This window comes from Herpailurus yagouaroundi, unplaced genomic scaffold (genome assembly GCF_014898765.1).
Source record: "Herpailurus yagouaroundi ecotype Mexico unplaced genomic scaffold, PumYag 166, whole genome shotgun sequence".
Classification (NCBI taxonomy): Eukaryota; Metazoa; Chordata; class Mammalia; order Carnivora; family Felidae; genus Herpailurus; species Herpailurus yagouaroundi.
In genome coordinates this window covers 7,869,184-7,886,078 of record NW_024412407.1, presented here as the reverse complement: position 1 = coordinate 7,886,078, position 16,895 = coordinate 7,869,184, and the positions used below count along the sequence as shown (strand labels likewise).

Here is a 16,895-nt window from a genome sequence, read left to right as displayed (position 1 = left end):
GTGTATGATTTTTGTATCCTACAACTTTACTGAATCCGTGTATTAGTTTTAGCCATTTTTTTGGTGGAGTCTTTCAGGTTTTCTATATATAGTATCATGTCATCTTCAAGTAGTGAGAGTTTTACTTCTTTCTTACAGATTTGGATGCTTTTTATTTCTTTAATCTTACCTCCTTGGTTAAGTTTATTCCTGAATGTTTTATTGTTTTTGGTGTATTTGTAAATGGTATTTTCTTAATTTCACTTTCTGCTCCTTCATTATTAGTGGATAGAAATGCAGCAGATTTCTGTACATTCATTTTGTATCCTGTGACTTTACTGAATTCTTCTATTCTAGTAGTTTTTTGGTGGAGTCTTTTGGGTTTTCTAATGTAGTATCATGTCATTTGAAAATACTGAGTTTTACTTTCTGACCAATTTGGATGCCTTTTACTTCTTTTGTCTAATTGCTGTTGCTAGGACTTCCAGTACTATGTTGAATAAAAATGGTGAGAGAGGGCATCCTTGTCTTTTTCCTAACCTTAAAGGAAAAGCTCTGTTTTTCTCCACTGGGTATGATGCGGGCTGTGGATTTTTCACATGAGACCTTTATCATGTGAAAAGGTGTATTCCCTCCAGACCTACTTTGCAGAGGGTTTTTATCATGAATGGGTATTGTACTTTGTCAAATGCTTTTGCCTCTACTGAAATGATCATGATTTTTATTCTTTCTCTTATTGATGTGACTTCTTATGTTCTGTGAATATTGAACCACCCTTGCATCCCAGGAATAAATTCCACTTGATCAAGGTTTTTTTTTTTTTTTTAATGTATCATTGGATTTGGTTTGCTAATACTTTGTTGAGGATTTTTGCATCTATATTCATGAGAGATATTGTCCGATAGTGTTTTTGTTTTGTTTTTGTTTTTGTCTGTTTTCTTGTGGTGTCTTTATCTGGTTTTGGTATCAGAGTAATGCTGGCCTCATAGAACAAATCTGGAAGTTTTCCTTCCTCTTGTATTTTTTGTAATAATTTGAGAAGAATAGGTATTAACTCTTTAAATCGTTGGTAGAATTCCCCTGTGAAGATGTCTGGTCCTGGACTTTTGTTTTTTGGGAGTTTTTGATTCTGATTTCATTGCTGGTAATCAGTCTGTTCAAATTTTCTATTTCTTCCTGTTTCAGTTTTGACAGGTTATGACCAGGTCATTTTAAAGTCACATCAGCACAGTGTGTATAAGAAACTGTTCATACAGATTAATAGAAAAAATATTCTAATAGAAAAGGGTAAAGAACACAAGCAAATTTCCAGTGATGAAACAGTGGCTATAAACATATCTCTAAATATGTATAAAATTTGTTAATTAAAACAACAAAGTTCTGTATTTCCCCATCATAAAGACAACTATTAAATAATGATAGTATTAAGGAGTTATCAAATTATAAGGAGGTGAATACTATAATATACTACCAGTGAGAGAATAAATTGATAGTTATTTTGGAGAATAATTTGACAGTTTGTATTAAAGCTGTATGTGATCTTTGGCCTGGCTTACGTATATCAGTAATGAACTATGATCTACAGTATTTTTGGAATGACTAAATTACAAACAAATGACTGTGACTCCAGAAATAGTGTAATAAACATACTATATTAAGCAATGGAGTTACTGTAGTTAAGGCAATAAATTCAAATCTATATGAATCAACAAAAATTTTAAAAATCATGCTGGGGAGCCTGGGTGGCTCAGTCGGTGAAGTGATCGACTCCGGGTTTCAGCTCAGGTCATGATCTCCCAGTTCATGGGCTCGAGTCCTGCAGTGGGTTCCACGCTGACAGTGTGGGGCCTGCTTGGGATTCTCTCTCTCTCCCTCAGCCCCCTTCCATGTTCTCAATCTCTCTCTCTCAAAATAAATAAACTCTAAAAAAATATGCTAATAAAGTTATAGAACATAGTATATAAACTTATATTTAAAAATGACAAAACAGGGGCGCCTGGGTGGCGCAGTCGGTTAAGCGTCCGACTTCAGCCAGGTCACGATCTCGTGGTCCGTGAGTTCGAGCCCCGCGTCAGGCTCTGGGCTGATGGCTCAGAGCCTGGAGCCTGTTTCCGATTCTGTGTCTCCCTCTCTCTCTGCCCCTCCCCCATCCATGCTCTGTCTCTCTCTGTCCCAAAAATAAACGTTGAAAAAAAATTAAAAAAATAAAAATAAAAATGACAAAACAATTTTATATTTTTATCCATGGTAAAAAAAAATGCATGGGCAAAGTCTGGAAAGATACACAGCAAGCTCGTCATACCAACTCCCGCTGGGAATGTGAAAGTAGAAGCTTCCAGGCCTCTTAGAGAACAGGTATAAGATCATTTCAACTACATGCTCTTGGTCAGAGAAACTCTCAGGACCAGCCCAGATTCAAGAGAACCTCATTTCTTAATGGGGCAAGTGGCAAGCACATGGGTAGAGTTGGTGGTGGTAGGATTTATGGCAACCATCTTTGTAGACTACACACCATTTCCCTTCCCTTGTTTTGGCCAATTAACATCCTTTGGCTCTTGGCTCCTTTTCCTGCTCCTATATCAAAGCTTACTTTTAAAGGAAAATTTTATAGGATTCTTCTACTTTAATTGAGAATTTAAAACAGATACAGCATTCTAACAGGACAGTTATTTATATCTCTTTGGTCGTGGCAAGAAATAATTTATCTCTTAGGGCAAGTTCAGGCATTAATCAGTGGGAGAAGTGTTTTCCAGAGCCTTGCTTTTGAGTCTCACTTCATAGTTTTCTAAGTGCTGCACCTCTTCCACCCTCTTAAAAGCTGGCTGGGGATTAAAGGGTATTGTCACCCTGGAGGGACTGAGCTCTCCATTCACAGATGCTGCCCAGAGCCTGGCTCTGAGCTTCTGAAGAGGTGTTCATTGCCTGGAATAGAAGTGTCTTTAACCACATTCTTTTCTGGGCCACGGTTATGTTATTGGCCATGTCAGATATACAGGAGGAGGGGAACAACAAGAAGTCATCCATTCCAAAATATTTGCTGACGACAGTGTAGCTGGATACTATGCAAGGTACTAGATGTACCAGTAGTGAGCAAGATGGGCAGAATCTCCCCTTATAGATGCTGTAGTCTGGTGGGTTGTAGAGACGAAGAACTGGCAAGTGTAAGATGTGTTAAGTACGATAAAAGGAAGGTGCTACAGGAGGACTGCAGAGGGATCTAAAAAGCGTGTGCTGCTAAGTGTTTAAAGACTGATTTTACCAATAAAACAAAACTGAACTAAAAGGAACCCCCTCCCCCTGACTTGCAGTATTTGCCAATTTTCATGGTGTAAAGATTTCCCATTAATGTCATGCTACCAACATGATCTCACCGAATGGAATTATAGAGATATGGCTCTTGAAGGCCATATTAGCCAATTGTGGTACATCCCTGGGTCTACTAAACAAGGAGGAAAATACTTTCATAAAGCTCTACCAAACGGTGCCTCATTTCATAACATGATCTAATTAGAAAGTGAACCATGTGATGAATATCCTTCACAGGTGAATTGTTTGAAATAGTCCATTTTCTTTTCATTTTCTTGCACAGTGAGAGGACTGCCATCTCAGCAGCAGCTCTCCGCCTCTAGCAATGGCTGGCCCTCAGTGGCTGGCCAAGGTGTATACCTTTAGGAAAAGAGCTAAATGCAAAGCTGCAAGTGGTTTTAGTTCTCTTTGAATTGCATAGGTTGAAAGAAATGCTGATTAACCATCTGGGAACAGAAGTTTGGGCTGGAGACCAGGTTTAGACAATCTCTTACCAAGTAAAAACCTGGTGATCTTCCAAAATTTTAAGTTACAAAGCTGGCAGTAATAAAACAAATATGCCCATCACTATCTGGAGAACAGTCAAGTTTCCCTTTTGAGAAAGATAATACCAAGAACCTGACCATAAAATAATCATTCTTGAATAGCTTATTCACAAATGACCCTGATAAAATGCTCTAGGATCCAGTGCCAGGGAGGCTGAGCCATGACGAACAGGGAAGAATCAGGTTTCTGTCTTTCTCCCTGCACCTCCCCGGGCTGGTGGGAAAACTCCAGCTTAGTGACACACACACTTAATGTCAAACTAAGCATAAAGCTTGCTGTCTAGGAACCTTATTGTTAGAGCTACACGCTGCCTGAACCAGACCTGGGACTCAGACCAAGAAGGCCAGTTGCAATGTGGAGGTCATTTTGCTATTACCCTTCGGTTCCTGGTCTCAATTTCCCTTTGGTAAAGTAGCTATATTTTCCTATGAGTCCATTAAGCTACCCAGTTTGACCAAAATTAGGCTGATCTGGAAAAACACAGATGACAGTTGAGTTCATGTTTTATTTGGTCACCCCTTGTAACCTTCGTCTGGTCTGGCCTGCACCCATCCAGACCACACGCGCGCAGGCATACGTACGCATACAACCATTCTGGAACTAACGTGGCACGTGGTGATGGTAACCATAACACTCTGTACTACTATGGACAGAATCTCCAGATGGGGGAGGAGGGGGAACTGAACCCATCTCTTTGCATCAAAGAATGTTAATAAGGTTGTTGGGTTTTTTTTTTCCTTCACAGAAAGTATTAAAGATATTCTTACATTAAGATGCACCATTATTTCATGTACCAATAGAAGAGGAAAAATGCCAACTGAGACTTAATGCTTGCTTTTCTTAAATCTTCATCAGTCTTGGGGCACCTGGGTGGCTCAGTCGGTTAAGTGCCTGACTTCGGCTCAGGTCGTGATCTCGCGGTCCGTGAGTTCGAGCCCCGCATTGGGCTCTGTGCTGACAGCTCGGAGCCTGGAGCCTGTTTCAGATTCTGTGTCTCCCCCTCTCTCTCTGACTCTCCCCCATTCATGCTCTGTCTCTCTCTGTCTCAAAAATAAATAAAAAGGTTAAAAAATTTTTTTAAAAATCTTCATCAGTCTTGCTAGAGGATTATCAACTTGGAGTTTTCCAAAGAGCCCGCTTTTGTTTCACTTTTTTTCTTTTTTCCTTATTTTCCTGTTTTTGGTTTCACTTATGTTTATTAACTTCCTTCTGGGATGCCTAGGTGGCTCAGTTGTTTGGGCTCTGTGCTGACAGCTCAGAGCCTGGAGCCTGTTTCAGATTCTGTGTCTCCCTCTCTCTCTACCCCTCCCCTGTGCGTTCTCTCTCTCGATCTCTCAAAAATAAAGATTAAAAAAATTTTTAAGTAAATTCCTTTCGCTTCCATTTGGTGTATTTTGTTCTCTTTCTAGGTTTTTACCATGGGAACTTAGAGATTTGAGACCTCCCTTCATTTTTTTTTTTTTTCAACGTTTATTTTATTTTTGGGACAGAGAGAGACCGAGCATGAACGGGGGAGGGGCAGAGAGAGAGGGAGACACAGAATCGGAAACAGGCTCCAGGCTCTGAGCCATCAGCCCAGAGCCCAACGCGGGGCTCGAACTCACGGACTGCGAGATCGTGACCTGGCTGAAGTCGGACGCTTAACCGACTGCGCCACCCCGGCGCCCCGACCTCCCTTCATTTCTAATATAACTTAGCACTACAAATTTCTCTCAGCACCACCTTAGATGCATCCTACATATTTTGATATGTTTCTTTTAATTTTTATTCAGTTCTATGTACTTAATTTTCCTTTGATACTTTGACCCAAAGATTATACAGAAGTGTTACTTGACTTCCATACCTTTCTGCTAGTAGTTGCTAGTTGATTCCATCATGGTCAGAAAATGCACTCTGTGTGATATCACTTCTCTTTAATTTGAGGGTTTGTTTTATGACCCAGGATACGATCTGTTGGTAAATGTTTCATGCATACTTTGGGGAAAAAAAACTGCAGTGTGCTGCTGCTGGTGGAGTGTTCTGTGTGCATCAGAACCTTTTGATTATATTGTTTGGATTTTCTATATCTTTGCTGATTTTCTGTGTAGTAGTTCTATCGGTTTCTGAGAGATGGGTGGGGAAGTCTGCATCTATAATTGTAGATTTATCTTTCTCTGGTCAGTTTTCACTTCATGTATTTTGAGGCTCTGCTCTTTGGTGTGTGTGTACAAATTTAGGATTGGTACGTCTTCCTGCTGGATCGATCTTTTTATTATGTACGTGGCAGAGGCAAAGGAACACCTTTTTGTCTCTAATAACTTTTCTTTGAAGTCTATTTTATCACATGAATATAGCCATGCCAACTTTTCTGGGTGATTTTTTTTTTTTTTAAATGTGTATCTTTTTACTCCTTTTTACTTCCAACTTACCTGTGTCAATGAAATAGAAGTGAGTTTCTTAGCATGTAGTTGGGTCATGATTTTTACTCATTTATTATGTGTCTTTAGGTTATTTACTTGTCTTGAGAGCTCATGAGCAGGGGAGAGGCAGAGAGAGAGAGAGAGAGAGAATGAATGAATCCTAAGCAGGCTCCGTGCCGTCAGTGTAGAGCCTGACATGGGGCTTGATCTCACAAGCTGTGAAATCATGATCTGAACCAAAATCAAGAGTCCTCTGCTTAACTGACTGAGCCACCCAGGTGCCCCTATTCATTCTTTTAACTTTTTTTTTTTTGATTAATGTACTTCAACCACTTACATTTAAGGCATTTGTTGTTATTGCCTAAGTGTGCCATTTTATTGTCTTTATTTTTTTTTTTTTCTGATTCTCATTCCTGTTTCTCTTTTCTTGGCTTCCAGTGGATTACTGAAATATTTTTGAGAAATTCACCTTTACTTATGGTGTTTCTGAGTGAATCTTTGTATAGTTCTTATGGCGGCTGCTCTGGCTATTGTAGCATACATGAGTGACTTATCACAGTCTACTGGTAACATTTTGCCACCAGCAGCAAATTGTGAAAACCTCATTTCTGTTTAAGTCCTTTTTGCATTCTCCACTTAAAAAAATCATTGCCTTGAGTATTAGATGATACGTTTTCTGATTGAAGCAAAAATTATTGATGAAGCTTGTGAAGAAAAGAATGGTCTACTGCATGTATCCGTATTTCTGGTCTTTCCTCTGCTCTTTTCTAATTCTCTAATATTTCTTTTTTTATCCAGTATTTTCCGTTTGAAGAACATTCTTTGCTGCATTCTTTGCTGCCATTCACTTAATTTTCCTTTTTCTGAGAATGCTGTTTCCCCTTTCTTCCTGGAAGCTAGTTTTGCTTGATACAGAGTTTACGTTGAAACTTCTTTTCTGTCAGCACTTGAAAATGTGCCAGTTCTTTGTGACCTCCACGTGTTTTGATAAGAAATCCTCAGACCTTAAATAAGTGTTCCCCTATAGGTAACGTGTTCCTCTCAGAATGCTTTCAAGTATTTGACAAGTATTTGCGTGGATTTCTTTGGATTTTCCTTTTGGGAATTCACTGAGGTTTTAAAGTATATAGCTTGGCATCTCTCACCAAATTTGGGAAGTCCCTCAGCCATTATTTCTTCAAATTGTTTTTTAGCTTTAATCTATCTCTTTTCTTTCTGGGACTCTGATAATGCAAAAGTTCTGGGACTCTGTTAATACAAAAATGTATGTGACCTTTTTTGTCACAGAGGTCAATAGCCGAGTTCTGTTCTATTGTTTCTTTTTCTAGTCTCCTTCCTCTTTTTTTTTTTTTTCAAATTGGATGAATTCTATTTATATTTACTCAGGTATGCTGATTCTATTCTCTATCTCCATTCTACTGAGCACACCCAACGAATTTTTCTTTATTTAAAAAGAATTTTTTTAAATGTTTATTCATTTTTGAGAGCTAGAAAGAGCATAAGGGGGGAAGGGCAGAGAGAGAGAAGGAGACGCAGAATCTGAATCAGGCTGTAGGCTCTGAGCGGTCAGCCCAGAGCCCGACGCAGGCCTCGAACTCAGACTGCGAGATCATGACCTGAGGGGAAGTCAGACTCCCAACCGGCTGAGCCACCCAGGCGCCCATGAATTTTTCTTTAAATTTCTGTTATATTTTTCCATTTGTAATTTCTAATTATTTTTATAGACTTCAGTTTTTTTGCTGGAATGTTCTATTTTTTTGTTTTAAGAGAATTTATAATTAACATTGAAGTATTTTTAGAATGGCTACTTTAAAATTCTTGTTAGGAGGGCTGCTCGGGTGGCTCAGTAGGTTAAGCGTCAGACTTTGGCTCAGGTCATGATTCTGTGGTTCATGAGTTCCAGCCCCGCATTGGGCTCTGTGCTGACAGCTCAGAGCCTGGAGCCTGCTTCAGGTTCTGTGTCTCCCTCTCTTTCTCTGCCCCTCCCCTGCTCATGCTCTGTCTTTCTGTCTCTCAAAAACAAACATTAAAAACAATTAAAAATTCTTGCTAGGTAATTTGAACATCTGATTCATCTCTGTGTTGGCATCAGTTCATCATCTTATTCAAGCTGTAATTTTCTTGGTTCTTGGTGTGGTGGGTGATTTTCAATTGCGTATCAAACATTCTATTAAAATCTTTTACTGTAGCAGGCAGCCACTCTGTTTAGATTTGACACACAGGTCTTGACCTACTTTGTGGCTATAGTGCTTATCAGTTTAGTTTTAAGAATCTTTGTTTTACTTGGTCTGCTTGGTTTATGATTTTTGCTGGGGCTTCTACTGATCCCTGCTGGAGCCGCCTATAAGATGATAAAATGTGTTCTTTAAAGTCACTAAGACTATGGTAATTTGTTATAGCAGCAAAAGGAATCTAATACAGAGTATGTGGAAGGTGTATGCATACATGTGTCTGTGTGGAGTGGGGAGTCAATGGGAGCAATCATTTTTTTTGTCTGTGCTGTTCTGCTTCTCATCTTTTATCTGATAACTTCAGTGTGTCCTTTAGGATTCAACTGCCAGGATTAACAGGCATCTGATGCCAGAAATCGGAGTACTCTTCACTCCCCAAGCTTGACTTGGGTACTCCCCTTAGAGACTCCATGGGATCATATGTATGTACCTATACACACACACACATGTACACACACACACACACACACATGTAATTAGTTTTACTTTTTTTTTCTTCTAAGATTTTATTTAAATTCAAGTTGGTTAACACATAGTATTGTGTTGGTTTCAGGAGTAGAACTTAGTGATTCATCCACTATATACAACACCCAGTGTGCATCCCAACAAGTGCCCTCCTTAATGCCCATCACCCACTTAGCCCACCCCCCCTACCCTCCAAACCCCTCAGTTTGTTCTCTATCATTAAGAGTCTCTTATGACTCTAAGCTAAATCATCTTGGGAATTGCATTATGTAGAAATTACACCAACAGAAATGAAAAAACTGAAGCTCAGTAAAATTGAATGACTTTCCCAAACCATGGATCTGGGACTGAAATCCTGGCCTACTGGCTATGCTATACTGTTTTCTTTATGTCCTTCCCATGCCTCACCTCTGGCGAGGGTCTGCCCCATCCTTTCTACTTCTGCTTCAGTCATCCGTGACTGTTCCCCCAATCGTGAATTGTATTCTCCAATTCTGCCTTTAGACTCAGCTGAAAACATAAAAATTGGCAGCATGTTTTAGTTATTTCCAGAAAATCTAAATTGACAAAAAAATGTTTCTGAGGTTTTCATAACTGTAAAAGGAATGGTCTCTGTAGAAAATTTAGAAAATAACAGAAATCTAGGTTGAAGAATAACCTCACTTATCTTGCTATCTATCATATCTACTCTTAACACATATGTCTATTTCTGTTTTCCTATTTCTATTCTATTCCATGAATTTTAATATGTAAAATTGGTATAATGAAGCATGCATTCTTTTTTTTTTCACTTTATACCATAGTTTCTCATTTTGTTGGTAATGATTCAAAAGCATTTTTAATGACTATGTCCTATTCCAGTCTGTGAAGCTACTAGAATTTATTAAATCATTCCACAATTTTGGGCTTTTGGAGTGTTTCAAAAATGTAGCCCATTATATGTTGAAAGAATACATTGGTAGACAGAAGTCAATTCACTTCTCTGATTTCTTCCTCAGAATAGTTTCTTAGAAGAGTTAGTGGATCCAAAGACACGAACATTATTGTATTTCCTAGTTTCCTGTTGCTGTAACAAATTGTCACAAACTTAGCAACTTAAAACAAGCCTCATTTTACTATCTGCTAGATCTGTGGGTCAGAAGTCTGGCTAGCTAGGCAGAGTTCTGTGCTTGGGGTCTCACAAACTTGAAATCAAAGCATTGGTGCCCTGGGCTTCTATTTGGAGACTCAGGAGAACCATTTTCTTGGCTCATTTAAGTTGTTGGCAGAATTCATTTCCTTATGTTTCCACATGGTCTCTTCTGTCTTTAAGCAGCAGTGGCAGTTTGAGGTCCCTCTCATGCTTTGAATCTTTCTGATTTCAGCTGAAGAAAGTTCTCTGATTTTAAGGGCTCATGGGATTAGATCTTTTGGGGTCTGTCTGCCCACTACAAACATCCTTAGGGATCTTTAAGCGTTGCCAGCATGCTTTCCAGATAAGCCAAGCCAGGATTTCTGCCACCACCATTGAATGAGTGTTCAACTCCCCGCACTCACCAGCACAAAGGATTAATTTTTCTTATTTTAGTAGTGTGACAGACAAAACCATTATATTTGTGTTTTTCCTTGTTTTTGACTCATAGGTCAAATGACTTACACTCATTCACCATTTTTCTTCTGTGATTTCATGTCCATTGCCCATTGTTCTATTAGATTCTTAGATTCCTTTTTTTTTTTTTTTTTTTTAGGTTTATTTTGAGAGAGAGAGCATGGCAGAGGAACAGAAAGAAAGGGAGAGCGAGAAAATCCTAAGCAGGCTCTGCTCTGTCAGTGGGGAGACCAATGCTAGGCTCGAACTCACGAACCACGAGATCATGACCTGAGCTGAAACCAAGAGTCGGGCCACTTAGCTAACTAAGCCACCTGGGTGCCCATCCTTGTTTTTTTTATGTCTTCATACATTAAGGGTATATTGGTTTGTATTTGATACTGGCTGGTATTTTTTTTTTTTTAATGTTGATTTATTTTTGAAAGAGAGCGCACAAGTAGGGAAGGACAGAGAGAGGGAGACAGAGCATCCAAAGAGGGCTCCGTGCTGACAGCAGCGAGCTTGATACGGGGCTGAAACTCACCAACCGTAAGATCATGACCTGAGCTGAAGTTGGTCACTTAACTGACTGAGCCACCCAGGCGCCCCAGTAACTGGTGTTTTCTAAATTGCTCTTTAATGCACTACTATATAGTCCCATGATCCATCATTGCCCTTGTAATTTCCTCCACTGTGTCTTACTTCCCTGGGCAGCTGTCAGGTCGTTCTTCCTAAAATGTCGCTGCTTAGGTTTTTGCCTTACTTACTGACTTTTTCCACTTTTGGTGTATGATATGAAGGAAGGGTCTGAGCTAATTTTCTTTTTTCAATCAGTTTCTTCAATATGGTCTATTGGATAATTAGTACCCAATGTTTTCTTGGGAAAAGACCATCACATGCCATAGAAGCAGACGCCCTGGCAGACTGCTCCTGCACATGAAGTAATTTCTCCTGTTTCATCTGTATATGCCTGTAACAAGGACTGAGAAAGCTAATGAACTTGATTACAAGTAGCCAGGAAGGGTTTTTGATGTCCTGGGTCTATCTCAGTAGTACTGGGTCTCCTAACCTAGAGTCAAAGTGACTTAGCAATTAGTCAATTATCTATTAAAAAAAAACTACATTAGTATACATTCAATAAAGCTCACTAGAAGGCAAGAAAACAGATTATGCTCTGCCTGAAAAAGAGAAGAAGACTTCCTCTCCAAATTTGAAAATCTAAATGTTAATTATAACAATACCATCCTAACTAACTTTACTCTAGTAAGACAGGAATTATTCTAGTAAGCTATACAGACATGGCCCTAGAAAGATATAATCAAGATACCTTTAGGTAAATGAGTAGGCTTTTCCTAGACTGAGAAAATTCATTGCCATCTGACAAAGGACATGTGTCCAGAATATATAAAGAACTGACAAATCCACAATAAAAAGACAAACAACTTAACTCTTAAAATGGACAAAAAGATTTGAGCAGGCACTTCACAAAAGGAAACATGAGTGGCCAGTGAACACATGAAAAATTTCCAACACTAGTCAGCAAGGAAATGGAAATGAGATACCATTTCATGGGGCACCTGGGTGGCTCAGTCAGTTAAGGGTATGACTCTTGATTTCAGCTCAGGTCCTGATCTCATGGTTTGTGAGTTCAAGTCCTGTGTCAGGCTCCGTGCTACCAGCATGGAACTGCTTGGGATCCTCTCTCTCAAAAATAAATAAACTTAAAAAAAAAAATACAATTCCACACCCACTTGAAAGGCTGCAAAATACAATGCCAAATGTGGGCAAGGCTGTAGAGCAACTGGGGCTTGTATATATTCTTGATGAAAATGAAAATGGTGGAAACACCTTGGAGAACTATTTGGAAGTTTCTTAGAAAGTCCAGCACTCAACTGAGCGTTTGACCTGATATCCCAGCAATTGTCCATTTCTACCCAATCTGCTGCACTCCTGTGTTTCTTTCCCTTCTCCAAACCTTCCATGTCTCTATTTTACTAATCTTCATATTTCTTTTATTCTTCTTCCATCACAAATGAATTCCTCCTGATTAACTATATAGAGACTCATTCTAGGAGATATGTATGTGATGACATAAATAAAAATGATTTAGGGGATGCCTGGCTTCTCCAGTGGGAAGAGCGTGTGACTCTTGATCTCATGATTGTGAGTTCAAGCCTTGTGAGGAGTGTAGAGATTACTTAAGTAAAAACTTAAAACAAACTTCAGGATTAGCTGTGTATTTTACCAAAATAAGATGGCAACTATGTTTTGACAGCTACAAATTTTAGTTATGTCAAGACTAACGATGGAAATGGAACATATACCAGTAGAAGACAATATTTAGACTTAAAAATTTTTTCTCATGTACAAATAATTTATAGCCTTCAACAGTAGAAAGAAAATCAAATCAGTCATTTGAAAAGTTCATTTATTATATACCAATATACACTTTCTGTAATAAAAAAAAGCCTCCCAGTACATTGAACCATCTTATAAATGAAATAAGAAAATAAAACTTTCATCTGTTTATAAATGGGGTTAAATTAACCAGTACAAGATACCATATGTAAGCCTGCCCTGCAGTCTATGTGAGCTCCAATCCTGAAAATTGCCATGAGAAAAAAATGGTGCTTTATTATTTGGCACTGTAGTATTGCTCTTGAATATCTGTATAATTACAGATGTTGATATTTTCAAGTTCGTAATTTCAAAGGTAAAGTATTCAGACTAATACAGATTGGATACTTCCCCAATTTTTGAATCAGTCTTCATCTTTATATTTAAATACATTCAGATTAAACCTTTAACACTCAGAAGGTAACTTTTTCCATTTTCTTATTTTGACACACTCTCTAGGTGACCGTTAATAGAAACCTATCTTGAAGATGCTATTTGGCAAGTATTTTCCGGTAATAGTGACTCCAAAGTTATGATCGTGTCTAGTAATGCTCAGTTTCCATTACAAAGTGCACCATTTGACAGTATTATGCCTCTAGAAAATAATATATAAAACAAATGTACGTTTTCTTAAGGCACAATACAAAAAACCCTATTGAAATATGATTTAATATTATACTTAGCCGATACTTGTATTTCATACTTGGCTTGACTAAAATATAAAAATCTACAATAAATGTTCTTCCTACCGATTTAGGGGGGAGGAAGTGGCAAAGTCTAGAAATTCTGGGCAGCAAGTGCTAGTTTTTAAATCCATTTTATGTGAGCATGTTGTTGAAGGGAGCAAGAATACCAGTTTGCATCTCTGTAGTGTTAGCACTTTTATGGAGAACCATTCAACATTGCATTAAGTGGCAAATGAATGTCAGACTCCTGTGCAAGCTAAAATGAACTAAATCTTATTTTAGACATGCTTAGTTAGAAGAACAACTTTGGTACTGACGATTATTTGCAAACAAGGAACTTATTTTCTTGTAGATGATTGTTGTTTTTGTAAACATTGAAGAGCATTACTGAACTATATATAACTTAGGTTTCAAATTTAAAATATCCCCAATAGGCAGATACATACAAATGGATTTTTGAGTTTATCAACATAATTCCCTGCCCCCACCTTCAATAACATAAACGTTTTGACTGTGAAGAGAGAAAACTACACATGTAAAAAATAAAAATCAAATGTACCATACATCAAAATTCTGATGACTACAGAATAAGATTATATACATACACATATAGCAATCACAGTTTCCTGCACTGAATGTTTATCAAATAAAAATGTATCAAACAATACTGGGTAATGTAGCTCCACATGAATCGTGGTCTATCTAAAAATTGTGAATGACAATGGAAGACGAGAGGGAGAGCATTGTTCAGTGACAAAAAAGCGTGACAAGAGGACTAGGAATAATATTGAAGAACAAATGCTTCCAGAACAGGCAGTTGAGCAATAAGCATTATTTTTGTTGTTGCTCTATAATTTAAAGCCCCTCTCTCTGTTTAGAAGATGTTTTAACATTTATACACAAAAAAAATTGAACGAAGAAGGCACTCCAGTGTCCCAAACAGAAGAGGCGAAACATTCCTTTACTGTTGACAGTAAGGTGTACTGGTGTCTGATCTTTCATGTATGTACCTTTCAGGGACAGTTGATAAGACATGTAGGCATACCTCGGAAATATTGCAGGTTTGGTTCCGGACAATCACAGTAAAGCGAGTATTACAATAAAGCAAGTCAGATAGATTTTTTGGCTTCCCAGTGTATATAAAAGTTATGCTTATGCTATAGTGTACTAAGTGTGCAACAGTATTGTCTAAAAAAATGTACATACCTTAATTAAAAAATTGCTAAAAAGTGCTAACCGTATCTGAGCTTTCAGCAAGTCTTAATCACTGATCATAGATCACCATAACAAATATAATAATGAAAAAGTTTGAAATACTATGAGAATTACCAAAATGTGACAGAGGCACAAAGTGAGCAAATGCTGTTGGAAAAATGATGCTCCACGCAAGGTTGTCATGAACCAATTTGTAAAAAAACAAACAAAGAAACAAAGAAACAAACAAACAAAAAACCAACAGGGAAAAAAAAAAACCCGCAAAAAACCTCAGTGCTAAGCACAACAAAGCACAAGAAACGAGATATGCCTGTGTTTAATAAGATGTCTTTAACATTTACCAAAAATCTATTGAATGAAGAATTCATTAATTCAGTGTCACAAACAAATGGGCACATATTCCTTCACTGTTGACAATAAGATGTTCTAGCTGGCTGTCTGATCATTCATGTACCTTAAAGGGACAGTTCCTAAGACATGGCTTTTGCCTCTGTTATTAAATAGACCTAGAGTATTTGGTGCTGGATTGGGGGAAGGCATTAAGCGGTGATAGCTTTGCCACCAGGGCATTTTTGTTGGATGTTCTGAGAATACAAGTATTTGGTAATTTGAGGGGGAGGGGAAAAGGTATTATCTGATGACCATTCCATGCAGCTACCCTTATTCTGCTTGTGCAACAGCAAAAATGCATCCTCTCACACTGTTTTAGGAAAACCTGGGTAGAAATGTGCACCGCAGGTTTTAAACCTATAAACAGCCATTCTTGACAAAAATGATGCTTTTTTTTTCTTCCACAGGTGCCTGGTGATGTTACTATAAACATCTTTGGAATCTTCCCGTTATTTCCTATGAATAACATTCCAATCAATAGAACTCAAATGTCTTTTGCAGCATAATTTGCAACCATTTCCAATAGAAAAGGTATTTTTCTTTGGGTTAGTGATGCTTGGAATTTGGAGGGTTGTAAATCCAGTCAATTATAATGAGTGCCATGCTTCCAATCATGAAGATGATTCCAACCACAAGGAAAATTAAAGCCTGTAAATCAGAGAGCTTGTTAGGGAACACAGAAACCATATTTAGCGCAGTTTGCTCTTAGAAATTGTTTACCCAAGACAGCAATCTGATTGGCATATTGAATTGTATTATTCTTATGGCTCAGATGTCTATGCCTAGCAGTTCAGTGAATTTAGAAGCCAAGTTGAGGAAAGAGGGTGAATGCAGTGGAGAGATTTAATCTAAGTCTTCAAAAATAGATAAATGGTTGATTTGTTACATCAAAATGATGGAATACTCTGTAATCATTAAAAAAAAAAACAAGTGACAGAAAAAGATACAATGACATTGAGTGTGCTCACAATCTTTCAGGTGAAGGGCATATTATAGTCTATAGGACAGGATTAAATTTACAAAGTAAACAGATAAAAACAAAAGCCTAATCTATGTTACATATTCCTTTAAAAACGTGTGTGTGTGTGTGTGTGTGTGTGTGTGTGTGTGTGTGTAAAACACTAGAAGGGGCCTTATATATTATCATCACTGGGATCAACCACCTCATTCAATCTATGAGGAAGCAACAGGTGAAGTTTTTCACTAGAAAGGATCAGGGGACAATTTTACTCATTTTTACATCAAACTCAGAATGGGTCACAAACAGGATAAATAATTTGCCATGGTCACCCTTCTGTAAAAGTCCAAGCAAAATAGACTGGAGAGGCTAGGAATTCGGGGGCGGGGGTGGGGAGGAGATGTTGGGAGGAGCTTTGGATACCAAACTGTCCTGAGGTCCCTGAACAGTCCTGAGGAGTGAATGACTCTCAGGCAACATTCAGCATAACTTAATAAGAGGCACTGTTTTTAAGCCTTAAATGGAAGATATACTTGAATATTATCAATGACTATTTGATAATTAGAAAAACAAGGGGAGCCTGGGTGGCTCAGTGGGTTGAGCATCTGACTTTGGCTCAGGTCATGATCTTGCAGTTTGTGGGTTTGACCCCTGTGTCGGGCTCTGTGCTGACAGCTCAGAGCCTGGAGCCTGCTTCAGATTGTGTGTCTCCCTCTCTCTCTGCCCCTCCCCTGCTGACGCTCTGTCTCTGTCTCT

General features: G+C 38.3%; 1 protein-coding gene across 2 annotated transcripts in view; it reads right to left on the bottom strand.

Annotated features, from left to right (window-relative positions):
* Positions 1 to 12,714: 12,714 nt before the first annotated feature.
* Positions 12,715 to 16,895, bottom strand: part of SLC38A4 (solute carrier family 38 member 4) — a 71,963-nt gene continuing 67,782 nt past the window's right edge. For both annotated transcript variants that reach the window (XM_040488358.1, XM_040488357.1), the window contains exon 16: positions 12,715 to 15,829. In XM_040488358.1, coding sequence (XP_040344292.1) covers positions 15,728 to 15,829 — 102 coding nt within the window. In that variant the 3' untranslated portion in view covers positions 12,715 to 15,727. The remainder of the gene's footprint in view (positions 15,830 to 16,895) is intronic.